At 33.3% G+C, this 16262-nt stretch overlaps 1 protein-coding gene, 1 long non-coding RNA gene and 1 other non-coding gene across 4 annotated transcripts; all 3 read left to right on the plus strand.

Moving 5' to 3' along the window:
* Positions 1–226: 226 nt before the first annotated feature.
* TRNAV-UAC (transfer RNA valine (anticodon UAC)) lies at positions 227–299 on the plus strand. The gene has a single exon. It is a non-coding gene; the product is annotated as a tRNA-Val (tRNA).
* Positions 300–3845: 3546 nt separating this feature from the next.
* LOC129877040 (uncharacterized) lies at positions 3846–4480 on the plus strand. The gene is made up of 2 exons (XR_008763458.1): positions 3846–4030; positions 4176–4480. It is a non-coding gene; the product is annotated as an uncharacterized LOC129877040 (long non-coding RNA).
* An 8073-nt stretch (positions 4481–12553) lies between these two features.
* Positions 12554–16053, plus strand: LOC129876700 (uncharacterized). 2 transcript variants are annotated; one of them, XM_055952193.1, is made up of 5 exons: positions 12554–12863; positions 13206–14429; positions 14573–14845; positions 15364–15483; positions 15576–16053. In XM_055952193.1, the coding sequence occupies exons 2-5, from the start codon at positions 13305–13307 to the stop codon at positions 15624–15626; spliced, it is 1569 nt and encodes a 522-aa protein (XP_055808168.1). In that variant the 5' UTR covers positions 12554–12863; positions 13206–13304; the 3' UTR covers positions 15627–16053. The 2 variants fall into 2 exon arrangements, with proteins under 2 accessions (XP_055808168.1, XP_055808167.1); XM_055952192.1 differs by having other exon boundaries at positions 12554–14429.
* The last annotated feature ends 209 nt before the right edge of the window (positions 16054–16262 follow it).

Consider the following 16262-nt stretch of genomic DNA (forward strand, 5'->3'; position numbering starts at 1 on the left):
GAACGAGCTCTGAAACTTGAATTTATCAAAACTATGAGTTAAAAAGATTTATCACTATTTTAGCAACTATAGCATAAACTAAATGAAAAAAAAACTATTTTTGATTTTGATTGTTCATCCGATGGTCGGTATTTGCATTGGAGTCCAACTAATCTGAATTTATGTCGGGTAGAACCATTCGAGGGGATATAAAAAACATAATTACTAGAGTCTATTGTATTATCAAGTTGCTGTGGTGTAGTGATTATCACGTTAGTCTTACACACTAAAGGTCCCCAGTTCGATCCTGGGCAGCAACAAAAGAATTAATTTAATTTCACTGAGATTTTGAGTTGACATAAAATGAGCGATATTAAGTGTAGCGTTATATTTTCATGGACTAATTTTGTTGTCCTTAATTTATTGTTATTAGAATTTTGGAGGAAATAGATGGGGTCATTATTCTTACTATATCTATGAAGTTTATATTCCATCATGTTTGAGTCATGTTGCATTTCCCCCTTATTAAATTATTGAGATTTTGAAGCTTTTAGAACCAAATTTTTCCATGTGATATCATGTGAATAAAATCATAAGAGAATAATTGAAGTTGGTACTTGGATGGTGGGATTTGATTCAAAGCAAATGGTTGTTTTTTTTCCTTCAAATTTTCGAGGAATTTGTTTCCTTCCATCAAACTAAAAATATATAGGTAGAGTGAAACAGGGGCGGACCCACGTGCAAGTGAAAGGAGTCATTCAAACTCTTTTCATTAAAAAATTACACTGTATATATAAGATAAATTTTTTAATTTATGTGTATATATTTAACATTGAACCCCTGAGCATAAGCCCAAATGACTAGCTTAGTGGCAAATGGGGTTCAATATTTTGCCTTAGCTTATCTCAGCTCGCGGGTTTGAATTCTAATAAGCCCATTTTTTTCTGATTAGCGTGTTTATTTTTTTTTTGAATCCCCTTCATAAAATTTCTAGTTCCACCACTGGAGTGAAACATACTAAAAGTAGAAGGCAAAGCAAGAAATGAGGTGATTGGGATCCCACTCTTTTTTCATTTTTTTTTTAAAAGTCAATGGGAAGGATTCTTGTATATATTATTACTACACATATATATGATTCTATTAGTATTACTTTACATTACATATACATAGTTGAACTTGAAGGTAGGGCTGTACAGGGCAAATTGATAAATCGCATCAAACCGACAAATCGAATCAAATCGGAAAAAAACCCGACTAGTGGTTTGGTTTGACTTGGTTTGGTGTTTGGAAAAAAAATCCGACCATTATAGAGTTGGTTTGATTTTAACTAAAAAAAACCAAACCGATCCAATTATAGATATACTAATTTTAAACTATGTTATACATAAAAATATTTATTAAAATGTAATTTATAAATATTTTTTAAATTTTTTTCATAATTTTTATTTTCTTTCTTACATTTAGATTTGGACTTGAGAAGCTCATCTAAATAATATACAAAAAAAGTTCATCTTATAAAGTTATATTATAAAGTTAAAACTTCAAACAGTGTTCTACATCCATCTTATATGTTGATATTTTGTACTAGAACTCTTTTTAAGAAGCATTGCTCTGTGCTTTTTAGTAGATACTATGAAAAACCCAAAAAATCCGAAAAATGTAATTTATAAATATTTTTTAAATTTTTTTCATAATTTTTGTTTTCTTTCTTACATTTAGATTTGGACTTGAGATGCTCATCTAAATAATATACAAAAAAAGCTCATCTTATAAAGTTATATTATAAAGTTAAAACTTCAAACAGTGTTCTGCATCCATCTTATATGTTGATATTTTGTACTAGAACTCTTTTTAAGAAGCATTGCTCTGTGCTTTTTAGTAGATACTATGAAAAACCCAAAAAATCCAAAAAAATCCAAAAAAATCCGAGAAACCCGAAAACCCCGAAAAAACCGGAAAAACCCGAGAAAAATTGATATCGAAAAACCCGACTTTAATTGGTTTGGTTTGGTTTATAGATTTAATAACCCGACACAAATAGTTTGGTTTGGTTTGTAAAAAATTCGAACCAACCCGGTCTATGTACACCCCTACTTGAAGGTAGTGTAGATTAATATTACATTCGTGGTTGCTAAAGAGCGTGATTTTTGTTAATCCTATGAGTTGATCAAATTAGCTTATAAATATTTTTGATCATCAAAATCACAACTTATAATAATTCAACATAAACACAAACAATGCTTATCATCATGCAAGCACTTGTAAGTTGGAATCGATCAAAAGTTATAAGTCGGTCACCTCAACTTATCATTTTACATCTTATAAGAAATCTGGTTTGATCAAGTTTTTTTTCTTTTATGATTTTATTCATAATATCTTTCGTAGTCCCCAAAAACATTCTTCCTAGCTAAACCATAACTTTTTAATCATTTCTCTATTCTAATTCTATCATTCATCGTCTTTTATGCGAAAATACTTTTAAATTTATAATTTTTGTAAATAATCTTAAGAACATCTTATTCATTTTAACATATAAAAATGTTTATCAAATACATATGAACTACTTAAAATTATCATATTCAACACTTTGATATAGATATATAATTATATTTTTAATTATCAAATTGCTTACAACACCTAAATGTATTTTTCAGCATTGATGTTTCTCTCTGTGTTAGATTGCTCTCTTTCCTTTTACTTTTTCTGGGTTCATCCCCTACTATTTCTTTTACCTTTCTGGAGTCTTTGTTATGTTGTTTATACAACAATTTTAATTTAAAAGGAAAAGAAAAGCACAAGGAAAGTCTTGAAAGTTATAAAATTGAAATAAAGTATTTCTTTTCCAAAAGTTTTGTACCAAAAAGCTAAATAACCATCATCTTGTAGTGCAAGTAAAGCATATATAATTTGGAACCCACGAGAATCCGCAGTTGCTATCATTTTTGTATGTGCGCTGATTAAATTGACCACTTATATCGCTCTTACGTATAAAATTTAAGGCATATACCTTAGGCCTCCAATTTTGGGGTGCCTCAATCTTTTACCTATAATAAATTGTGTTAATTTTTTATAGAAAAAAATTAATTAGTTATGATAAATTAATTATTTTTATCAGGAAAATATTATTGTGCCTTCTTACATTCTTTTTGCTAAAATTCACATTATTTATCTTTTTTTAATTCCTTTTGCACTCGCTTTCTTCAAATTTTTGATAAGTTAGAGTAATACTCTGTCAAAAATACTAAACAATAGTTGAAAAGTGTTGAATAAAGTGAATTACAAATTCTTTTTAATTTCTTCTTAAATTTTCAACCATCAAAACAAACATAAAAGTATGGTATACCAAGTTATCAACTTCTTAAATCAGATTCTATGGTTCTAACTCTTATCTTTGTTTAAAGTTTGTCAACTTATTACTTATAGAATTATGTTAACAATTCATATAATAATTACCTCAGTAAAAAGATATTTATAACATTGAATTGATAAAATCTTACCTAAAATTAATAATTAAAAAAATGTATTTAAAGAAATCATTTATAAAAGATAATTAAGTAATAAATTGCATCTAAAAAGTTAGAAAAATAAATAAATACACATGAAAGTTTATTTATATTTTAGGCTCTAATAAAAAACTTGCTTTACACCTCGAATTATGTTGAACCGCCCCTATTTTTATGCAATAACTCGCAAACATTAAAAGGCCTAATGTCATTCTTTTAAAATTCATAAAAGTATAATTATAAAAAATATTATATACATATATATAACAAAAAAAAAAGAAATTATATAGAAACTTCCTTCACGTCTATATCTTCTAACAATAATGTACCTTATGAGTTGGATCCCACGAAGCCCAACTCCTTTAAAAACTTTTGCTTTTTTGGTTGAACATTCTCTTGACATCTAAGAAATAATAGGCATATATAAGTTTAGTTTGCTTGCTCCTTTAAATTACTCCAACATATATAAAGGAACAAACGGAGTATCTCTCTTATAGATTGTAATACAACGAAATTGTTGCATTGCGTAGAAGTCGGCTAAAGTATTGGTAAGAATTGTTTTTGCACGTCTGTCACTGTTAGTGTTTGTCCAAGATAAGATGGTTTTCGCCCTTGTTTCATTCTTGAAATCTTTTGATTTCTATCTTTTCTTGAGTATTGGTTTGTGATTTTTTTTCTTCTATATTTTTATAGGGAAAGGGAAATATGGGAAGTTTTGAGAAGCAAGTGAAGGAGAGAGCACAAGAATTGAAGATCTTTTTCAAGAAGGGAGTGAAAATTGTGGGAGATTCTTGCAAGAAGGGTTGGTACAAGGTCAAGCACATAAGGAGTTGAAATTATTAAAATTTGTTTTTTTTTAAACATGGTGTAGGTTTTACTAATTTCTTTTTATTTTCTTTGAGGGGTTTTGAGCATTGGGGAGAAGTTTGATTTTATGTCACTATGTATAATTTGCAATGTTGGTTCTTGAAAAGATATAAATGTAAAGAGTCTTGGTATTTTTGTAGCGTTCTATTCAACAACCTTTATGTTTCTCTATTTTTATGGTTTAATTGTGTGATGGATTCTTTCGCTTTAGTTTGATTGAATATGAAATTTTTTAAAAAAGTAATAATATGTTTGAAAGTTGTCGGTAATAAAAATGCTCATTTGACAAAATTAATAACAATGACTGGTATGTTAGGATTAGTCGCGGAGCCTCATGTACTTGAGAGATGTTAATCGATACATCTTAGTCAAAAAATTATATTGTGTAGTTAGGTAAACAAAGAAATCTATATACATATATATATTACATATACACACTCCTAAACTCTTGTGTTTACTTTTTTATATTTTGATGCTTCTTAATAAATTTTTGACTCCGTCACAAATTAGGATCAACCTTTAGAGACGAAAACCATATTCGTCTTTTCCAGAACCTATATATCATGTCAAATCATTAAGAAAATGTAAAAAAACGTACTTGAATTCACGAGCACCATAAGCCCATGGCAATACTTTTTGTAAGCTAATTTATATTATATTAATAATATAAAAAACTCATTACTCAATTGTTATATATATATATATATATATATAAAAGTTAAATTAGAAAAATTAATTATGGTTGGTAGACTTTCGAATCGAAGAAGACATCATGAATCATGTGCATTTTTTTAACATCATACAAGGTTTGATATTGACACGAGATTCCGCCAGTTGGGAATTAGCTTTACGATAAATTTAATTGTATCATGTTGTTTAAGTTTATTGTTAATTTTTTTTTATAATTTTGTGTAACGATTAATTTAGTGTGATTGATTGTTATTTTAATATTTTCTTTTTATTTTGTTTTTAATTATTACTTAATAATCTTGTTTTATTCTTTATCCTATCTTTTATAATATCTCTACTCCGTATCCTACATTTCTTATAAGTTTATCATTCAAATTGTTAAGATGTCACATTATATAACGATATAGAACAATATTATATTCATTATCTATTCAAATATTACAACAACAACAACAATATATCCAATGAAATATCACAAGTGGGGTCTGAGGAGGGTAGAATGTACACAATCCTTAACACTATCTCGTGCAGATAGAGAGACTGTTCTCAAAACACCATCGGCTCAAGTGCAGCAAATCCAGGTACAAAGAAAAAGAGGACAGTTAAGAAATATAGCTGATAACAAGAAGATAGTGTAAGGTCTACTAGAAGAGAGCAAAAACAACAACATAATGCGATGCTCAAAACACAATACAGAACATACTAGGATATATTAATGAAAACAAGAGCTACAATACGACAACTAGTACTATGAGAAACACCAATCACCTAAGCAAGCCGACTACACTACCTACTAATATTCAACCATAATACGAGTTCTACACACCATCCTATCTAAAGTCATGTTCTCGATAACCTGTAGTTGTATCATATCATGTCTTTTTACCTTTCTCCAATACTTATTCAGCTTACCTCTACCTCTCCTCGAACCCTCTATAACTAACCTCTCGCACCTTCTCACTAGTGCATCTACGCATCTCCTCTTCACATGTCCAAACCATTTCAATCTTACTTTTCTCAACTTATCCACCGCAGAGGCCACTCTCACCTTCTCCCGAATATCCTCATTCATAATCTTATCGTTTTTAATATGGCCATACATCCATCTCAACAATTCAATATATACATGATACATAGTAAAACAATATGTAACATCCATCTCAACAATGTGTAAGAGACACCCTACTAACATCAACTGGTAACTTATAACTAACTATGCTAAGTTTTTTTAAAAAAAATAATTTCGAAATCTCTAGTTAAATGTCAATAATCTTATCATTTTTTTTGTCAAATTAGTGGTTGGGAAAAGAAAAATGAAAGTTCAAGTAGTATTGAATATTTAAGATTCCCAATTAACCTTATCAATCACATCACATTATAGGGATGTTTTAAAAAAAAAATCTAAACATCATACTCAATGAGAAGAAAATGAATATATAAAACTAACACGAGATTCAGCCAGTTGGCAATTCACTTATGTGTAAAATTGTTTAAACAAAATATATAGTACTATTTAAAAATAACAGAAAAAACACAAAGGAAAGAAAAAACTAATTGTTATAAAATATTCTATATCTGAACAAATTTTAACGGAGAGAATAAGGAAACGGAAGGGAAACAGAGAAAGGGAAAACAAGGAAGAAATATAACGAAGCAGAAAATGTTTTTTTTCTCTACATCCGTTCATGCCAATATGACATGTTTATATAGGAGTAATTTAGTGGGATGCCCACTTTCAGTGGGCCCCACTTCATTTAAAAACATAAGTGGACATTCCACTTACTTAACACTCCCCCTTGGATGTCCACGTGTAATGTGCCTCTATAAAAAAAACACTTTACAAGAAATAAAATACATAGTTATTGTGTCTCGTTAAAAACTTTCCTAGGAAAAACCCAGTGGGAAAAAAAAAACCTAGTGAAGGAAAAAAAATACACACATATGGTAATACGCCTTGAATGCTGCCTCATTAAAAACCTTACCAGGAAAACCCAGTGGGACAAAACCTTGGTTAAGGAAAAAAGAGTGCAGCGCGTATTTTACTCCCCCTGATGAAAGCTTCATTTGATATTTTGGAGACGGCGCATTCCAACTTTATATCTTAATTTCTCAAAAGTTGATGTAGGTAATGCCTTTGTGAATAAATCTGCAAGATTATCACTTGAACGAACTTGTTGTACATCAATATCACCATTCTTCTGAAGATCATGTGTGAAGAATAATTTTGGTGAAATATGTTTCGTTCTGTCTCCTTTTATGAAGCCACCTTTCAATTGAGCTATGCACGCGGCATTGTCTTCGAATATAATTGTGGGTACTTTGACATCATTTTCCAGGCCACATCTTTCTTTGATGAACTGTATCATCGATCTCAACCACACATATTTTCTACTTACTTCGTGAATTGCTATTATTTCAGCATGGTTTGAAGAAGTAGCAACAATGGACTGCTTTGTAGATCGCCATGATATAGCAGTTCCTCCGTGTGTAAATAGATAGCCTGTTTGAGATCGGGCTTTATGTGGGTCCGATAAATAACCTGCATCTGCATAACCAATAAGGTCTGCGCAACCTTTGTTAGTATAAAACAAACCCATATCAATCGTACCCTTCAGGTATCGCAAAATGTGTTTGATACCGTTCCAATGCCTTCGCGTTGGGGAAGAACTATACCTTGCTAGCAAATTAACAGAAAATGTTATATCAGGCCTAGTTGCGTTAGCAAGATACATAAGTGCACCAATAGCACTGAGATATGGTACTTCAGGACTAAGAATTTCTTCATCCTCTTCTGGAGGTCGAAATTGATCTTTTTCCACTTCAAGTGATCGAACAACCATTGGAGTACTTAATGGATGTGCATTGTCCATGTAAAATCTTTTTAAGATTTTCTCAGTGTAGGCAGATTGATGGACAAAAACTCCGTCTGCTAAATGTTCAATTTGCAGACCTAGACAAAGTTTTGTCTTTCCAAGGTCTTTCATTTCAAATTCTTTCTTTAGATATTCAATTGCCTTTTGGACCTCTTCAGGGGTTCCAATGAGATTTATGTCATCAACATAAACGGCGAGTATAATAAACTCTGATTCCGTTTTCTTAATAAAAACACATGGACAAATAACATCATTAATATAACCTTCATTTATTAAGTACTCACTTAGGCGATTATATCACATACGCCCTGATTGTTTCAGACCATATAATGATCTTTCGAGTTTTATATACTTCCCGAGACTTTTTACATGCTTCAGGCAATTTTAATCCTTCTGGGATTTTCATGTAAATTTCATTATCAAGTGAACCATAAAGGTAAGCTGTAACCACATCCATTAGGTGTATTTCAAGATTTTTATGTACAGCTAAACTGATGAGATATCGAAATGTTATTCCATCCATAATTGGTGAATATGTTTCTTCATAGTTGACTCCCGGTCTTTGAGAAAATCCTTGTGCAACAAGGCGTGCCTTGTATCTTACAATTTCATTTTTCTCATTTCGTTTTCGCACAAAAACCCATTTATAGCCAACTGGTTTTACACCTTTAGGGGTTTGGACTACAGGTCCAAAAACCTCACGTTTAGCAAGTGAGTCTAATTCTGATTGAATTACCTTTTGCCATTCTGGCCAATCACATCTACGTCGACAATCTTCAACGGATTTAGGTTCAAGACTTTCACTATCTTGCATGAGGTTAATTGCAACATTATACGCAAAAACATTATCCACCGTAATTTTTGATCGATCTAAATTTATCTCATCACCGGTAGAACTTATTGAAAGTTCTTCATTCACTTGAGTATCGGGTTCACTGATTTCTTCAGGAATATCAGGATTACTCAAACCTTGACCTTCTTCAGGAAGTTCCTGTGTAGTATCATCTTTATTATTTCTTACGCTTCTTTTTCTAGGATTTTTATCCTTTGAACCTAACGGTCTACCACGCTTCTGGCGTGTTTGAGATTTAGAAGCTATGATACTTGTAGATGGTCCTTTTGGGACATCAATTCGGATAGGTACATTCACTGCAGGGATATGTGACTTAGTTATCCGTTTCAAATCAGTAAATGCATCTGGCATTTGATTTGCTATTTTCTGTAAGTGGATGATCTTCTGGACCTCCTGCTCACATGTGCGGGTGCGTGGATCAAAATGTGATAGTGATGAAACTTTTCACGCAATTTCTTTTTCTTTTTCGGGTTCCTTTTTCTCTCCCCCTAATGGCGGGAAAATTGTTTCATCAAACCGACAATCTGCAAATCGAGCAGTGAATAAATCTCCAGTCAACGGTTCAAGGTATCGAATTATGGATGGTGAGTCAAACCCAACATATATGCCCAACCTTCGTTGAGGGCCCATTTTTGTACGTTGTGGTGGTGCTACAGGCACGTATACTGCACAACCAAAAATTCTTAAATGGGCTATATTTGGTTCATGACCAAATACTAATTGTGACGGAGAATATTTATTATAATGTGTCGGTCTGAGACGTACAAGTGCTGCTACATGTAAGATAGCATGACCCCAAACAGTAATTGGCAATTTTGTTTTCATTAGTAAAGGTCTTGCTATCAATTGTAGGCGCTTTATAAATGACTCTGCAAGGCCATTTTGAGTATGAACATGAGCAACAGGATGTTCAATTTTTATCCCAATTGCTAAGCAATAATCATTAAAAGCTTGGGATGTAAATTCTTCAGCATTATCAAGGCGAATGGCCTTAATTGGATAATCTGAGAATTGCGCCCTTAATCTTATTATTTGTGCTAACAACTTTGCAAATGCCAGGTTGCGAGATGATAATAAGCACACATGAGACCATCTAGATGATGCATCTATTAGGACCATAAAATATCTAAACAATCCACTAGGTGGATGAATAGGTCCACATATATCTCCATGTATACGCTCTAAAAAACCAGGAGATTCGATGCCAACCTTCAGGGTCGATGGTCTGGCAATTAATTTGCCTTGATAACAAGCAGCACATGAAAATTCATCATTTGTAAGAATCTTCTGGTTCTTTAACGGATGTCCAGTTGAATTTTCAAGAATTCGTCTCATCATTATTGATCCAGGATGACCTATTCGATCATGCCATAGCACAAATGTATTTGGATCAATAAACTTCTGGTTTACGATCATATGTGCTTCAATTGCACTAATTTTTGCATAATATAGGCCAGATGACAAAGTTGGTAATTTTTCCAAAATATATTTTTGGCCTGAGACACTCTTGGTTATACCAAGATATTCAATATTTATTTCATTTAGTGTCTCAACATGATATCCATTTCTGCGGATATCTTTAAAACTTAACAAGTTTCTTGGGGACTTAGAAGAAAATAGTGCATCTTCTATAACAATTTTTGTTCCCTTAGGCAGAATTATAGTAGCTCTTCCGGAGCCTTCTATCATTTTTGAATTACCAGAAATTGTAGTAACATTAGCTTTTCTTCTAAGTAAATTGGAAAAATATTTCTCGTCTTTAAATATAGCATGTGTTGTTCCACTATCAATTACACAAATATCCTCGTGATTTATCATTGATCCAAACAAGATTTGACGCATTTCCATATTTTCTTCACAAAGAAAGAAAGTAAATATTATAATAAATACATAATTTATTATACAAAATTTTATTTTATTACATGGATCTAGAAAAATATAAACATAATATTTAATAAATACAACAACAAAGAGAATTGTTTAAATATTATCTGGCTTATCAACATTTATATTTACTTCTGGAAAATTAAAGAAATCAGCTACATCCAGATGCATGGGCTCAATATTGTCCTCAGAGATAAAATTTGTCTCTGGATTATTTTCTGCCCTCTTTAACGATGCCTGATATAGCTGAACCAATCGTTTTGATGACCGGCAAATTCGCGACCAGTGCCCCACACCTCCACATCTATGACATATTGTTTCTGAATTATTCTTCGGTAAAGCTTCTGGCTTTTTACCCTGCCTTTTATATTGCTGGTTATTTCTCGGTGCCAGCCGAGCATCATAATTAAAATTTCTTCTTTGACTACGACCACGACCACGACCACGACTGGGGCAATGGCCTCTTTCTCGTTGGTTAGAATTTGCCTGATTCACTTCAGGGAGTGGCAAAGAACCAACTGGCCGACTATCATGATTTTTCATTAATAGTTCATTATGTCTTTCAGCAATAAGAAGGTGAGAAAGTAATTCAGAATATTTTTTAAAGCCTTTTTCGCGATATTGCTGCTGCAGGAGCATATTCGCGGGTGGAAATGTGGAGTATGTTTTTTCAAGTTTATCTTGTTCCGTGATTTCATCTCCGCATAAAGTTAACTGAGCTATAATTCTAAATAAAGCAGAATTATATTCAGTTATATTTTTAAAGTCCATCAGTCTCAGATTTAACCAGTCATAACGTGCTTGTGGAAGCATGACCAACTTCAGGTGGTCATACCTTTCTTTTAAATTTTTCCACAATTTCAAGGGATCTTTTAATGTAAGATATTGTAATTTAAGACCCTCGTCGAGATGGTGGCGGAGGAAAATCATAGCTTTTGCACGGTCTTGACTAGATGCCGTGTTATCGTCTTTGATGGTGTCTGCCAGACCCATCGATTCAAGATGAATTTCGACATCTAGTGCCCATGAGGAGTAATCTTTTCCAGAGATATCCAAAGCAACAAATTCAATTTTTGAAATATTTGCCATTTTATGAAAATAAATTTAAATAAAACTCTTACCACTTTTTGTTACCTTGAAAAATTAGCCGGAGCCTCGTGCTGATAACGTGTTATAAAATATTCTATATATGAACAAATTTTAACGGAGAGAATAAGGAAACGGAAGGGAAACAGAGAAAGGGAAAACAAGGAAGAAATATAACGAAGCAGAAAATGTTTTTTTTCTCTACATCCGTTCATGCCAATATGGCATGTTTATATAGGAGTAATTTAGTGGGATGCCCACTTTCAGTGGGATGCCCACTTTCAGTGGGCCCCACTTCATTTAAAAACATAAGTGGACATTCCACTTACTTAACACTAATTAAATTATTTTCCATGCTTATAGTCCTTTTTTGGTTTCCTACCCGATATCGAATGTCTATATTGAAGCCTTGATTAAATTTGTGCATTGCAAATCTCATTCAAGAATGACATTTTCAACAAAATTTGCTCCATATCTATGCTTATCGTATGATTCCAAGTATCTCAATATTCTATCAGAGAGAATTAAACTTAATCGTATATGATATGAGTATGATATCAATATATTGAATGAATATCATAGATAATTAATTCATAATAGTGATACTGATAATATGCTGACATTATGTATGGAATAAAAAAAGAAAAAGTGAGATAAGCGGATAAATAATTTGGTTCTCTGGTTTATTAAGCGTTGGATTCATATTTGATAAATAATTTCATAATTTGTCCATTTTTTTGTGTTTTGTTTTTACCAAATAAATACAGATATTCACCAAATTTTTGTTAAAATTCACAATTGTCTCTTCTTCTTCCCTCCTCTCTCTCTCTCTCTCGAACCTTACTTGTTCCAGTTTCTCTCTCTACCTATACATACATATATATACTCTCTGTATATGCAATCTCTGTTTCTTCTTCTTTGATTCTGATTTCTAGTCCGGTTTTTGTTTCGGTTCCCTTCTTCGTTTTTTTTTGATTGACGAAGTTTTTTTGTTAATGGAGATGATAATGGAGGATTCGTGTTTGCTTTCGTTGATTTCTGAGGTTTCTTCTGGAAGATTCGCTGTGAAAAATCGAATAGCTACACGGTTCACGAAGATACCTATAATACCGAATACGCCTCGATGTTGTAAGTTTAGGGTTTGTTAAATCTTCTGCTAGGGTTGGTTACATTTTACTTTTTATCTCTTTTGTTTCTCACTGAATCAAGCTGAATTTGAAGAATTTGGTGTGGAATTTCGTAAAGGTTGTTGCGAATTTGAGTTTGGTATTTTGGGGGAAATTGATCATTCGGAATTACCGAATTCTGAATTCTCTGTTTGATAATTCTGCATAATTCGTGTGAAGTAGTTCTTTCGTTGTTGTATTTCATGCGAAAATTCTAAAGAATTTAGTAGCGTTTGGTGATTTCTGTGATTATATGGACAATATTGAAAATCTGGTAAGAGATCTGTTGGTTTTTGTTTTTCAGAGTACTGTTAGAAAGATTTAAGAGACTTGTTTTTGTTGATCATTTTCAAGAAGTTGTTCTCTGAGTTGAAACTGGAAAATTGGTTTGTGGACGGATTGAATGGCGGGTAGGCAATTAGATTTCCCTAAGACGAGTGGTGGTAATTTGAAAGAGCAATTAGTGAGGAGAACTTTGCAGAATGTGAGGTCTCAAGGGCACATATACGTTGAGCTTAGAGAGGATGGGAAGAGGCTAGTCTTTTTCTGCACGCTATGTCATTCTCCATGTTATAGCGATTCTGTTCTGTTTAATCATTTGAAAGGTATTCTCCATACTGAAATGCTCGCTGCTGCTAAAGCCACATTGTTGAAACCTAATCCTTGGCCCTTCAATGATGGTGTACTTTTCTTTAATGATCCGGAGCAAGATAAGCACTCACCTGCTGTGAATGTTGGGAAAAGCAGGCTGGTTGACACTTTTCTTGCAGATGAAAATAGCCTTGCTATTGTTGAATATGATGACAACTTGAGACGTGATGGGGATGGACATGTTTCCCAGGATGATGAATACTGCCTGCTGGATAGTGAGTTTACTGATAATGGAGAGAGTGATAACTTGGTTATTCCGGATGTGTTGTGGAAAGATGAATTATCTGATCTAGAAGTGAAGCTTATTGGTATTGGAAAAATCGCTGCCCGGCTTAGTGTACGTGACATTGACTCAAAAAGCATTCGTAGAATATGGTGTGAATGGTTGGCAAAGAAGGATTCTGATGATGTCGATGCCTCTGTGGTTCCAGATCATGACTTTGCGGTTATTACATTTCCTTATAACTATAATTTGGGTAGGAAGACATTACTTGATGACAGATTTTTGCTCCCCTCCAGTCCTTATTCAGAATCTGAGGAAAACAGTGGTGCTGGAAAGAGGAAGAGGAAGTCATTTTCAGACCCAGAGGATATCAGTGAGTCTCTTAGTAATCAATGTGATTCGTCCGGAGAAGAATCTCAATCAACAAATAACTCAAATCTGAAACTGATATTGGGAACACGTGATGATCAACTAGTGAATTCAAGAATTATATCCAGCAAAACTATGAGGAGAGAGTTGAGGAAACAGCAGCGAGTAGCTTCTGAGAGATTGTGTGATATCTGCCAACAGAAAATGCTTCCCGGTAAGGATGTGGCAACTCTTCTGAGCAGGAAATCTGGAAAACTTATGTGCAGCAGTAGAAATTTGTCAGGGGTAAACACTGCTCCGTTTTGATGTCTTTTCCATATGATATTTGTTTATATTATGTTGTAGACTTGTTTCTCCACAAACCTTACCAAAGATCTATTGCCTAAATACTACAATTCATGCACTTATGGTTCCTTTTGTTAACACAGGCATTCCATGTATTTCACGTATCTTGCCTCATTCATTGGATACTTCTATGTGAATTGGAAACTTATAAACCTGTTGACGAACCAAAAATGGGAACCAAAGCAAAACGAAGATCTAAGAGGAAGACAGGAAACAAACGCAGTGCAAAAGTTAAGAAAGATGAGATAAAAGCAGCAAGGCAGATATACTCAGTGTTCTGTCCAGAATGCCAGGGCACTGGTATAAGCATTGAGGAGGGAGATGAGCTGGAGAAGCCTATTGTCTCGCTTTCTGAGGTTTTGCAAACAACCTGCAATTTTCCATTCCTCTCTTTCCACCTATAATTTAACTTACCTCTTTGCTCCCCCCACCCCCAAAGGAAACAGGAAAAGGGAAACAAAAATGGATGCGTTTTTTTGCTTTTTCATGTGCTTGGATAGCTGTTGACCACCACACTGATGCTATTCAATTCATTTACATTTTCTGTTTCTTCCACATCCTATTTCTTCTTAGATTCACTAACAGAAAATACTCCCTGTTCCTGTATGTGTAATGCAACTTGGGAGAAAATATTACTTTATTTCTGGGTAGTAATCCTCCGATACACTAGTGATCTCTATTTTCTCAAAATGCCCATTTATGAGAGTCCTGTCTGCTCATCGAACTAGGAAATGTGGTGGGTCCCAGAGGGTCACTTAGACTTGTACCATCATGTTGCCATATTATAATCACTTGATTGCTGCGTTTTGACTATGAGTGGATGTGAACAAAGTTATTAGTACTTGTTAGCTTAGATCTTTAGCTTGATTTTCAGGTGTTCAGGCACAAAATTAAACTCAGTGATGCACGTAAAGAATGGATGAAGAATCCTGAGGTATTGCAGAACTGCTCAACAGGCTTCGATTTACCGCCTGAGCATGATGATCTTCTCCAGGTTGGAATATTAGAGTTTATGTTGTCTATATACTAGAAGGGGGGTGATGTTCAGGGATCTTATTATGCTCTTTCTTTTTGCACTTTTTGCAGGAATATGTATCACCACTCAAGTTGCTGCACTTTTATCGCGCTAATGTTTAGAGCTGAGCCTATATTTCCAATGAGTCACATTGATGAGCGATCACAGCTGTTATATGCGTAGAATGAGGCTTTACTACTATGACGTGTAGAACTTACTCTTTCTGTTGATATTAACCCTTTTGTAAATGTCATGTGTCTGATGAAACTATTGGTTGCTAAAGTTAGCGTATATGGATGGACTTTAGAGATGATTGTGTAATATGAGTAGACATGACTTTTCGATGGAGATGTACGTACTCCTATTTGCTATAGATGCACGTATCATGCTTCACAGGTGTGAGACGAACGTAAAATTGTCAGGTGGCGCATATTTCTTTTCGTGAGAGAAGTTTAAATCTTTCCTGTGAATCCCAGTAGAACAGGGTTTTGAGAAATACTTGTCTAGGCTTGAGATTTATATCAATGTGGATCCATGCAGCTGCTTGAATATTTTCTACACCACAAGTGTAATTTCTTCATACCATCTTATTCTTTTCACAATGCATAAAAGCTCTTTTCATTTTCAGACACTCTCTAATCTAAAAAATCAAAATGAACAAATCACTAGTTTTTATTGGGAAAGCCTTGAACTTTTCACTTCGAGATAAGAAATTGCATTCTAAAGACACGTATTTGTTGGGAAACACGGAATAACAA

This window comes from Solanum dulcamara, chromosome 12 (assembly GCF_947179165.1).
Source record: "Solanum dulcamara chromosome 12, daSolDulc1.2, whole genome shotgun sequence".
NCBI classification, from domain to species: Eukaryota; Viridiplantae; Streptophyta; class Magnoliopsida; order Solanales; family Solanaceae; genus Solanum; species Solanum dulcamara.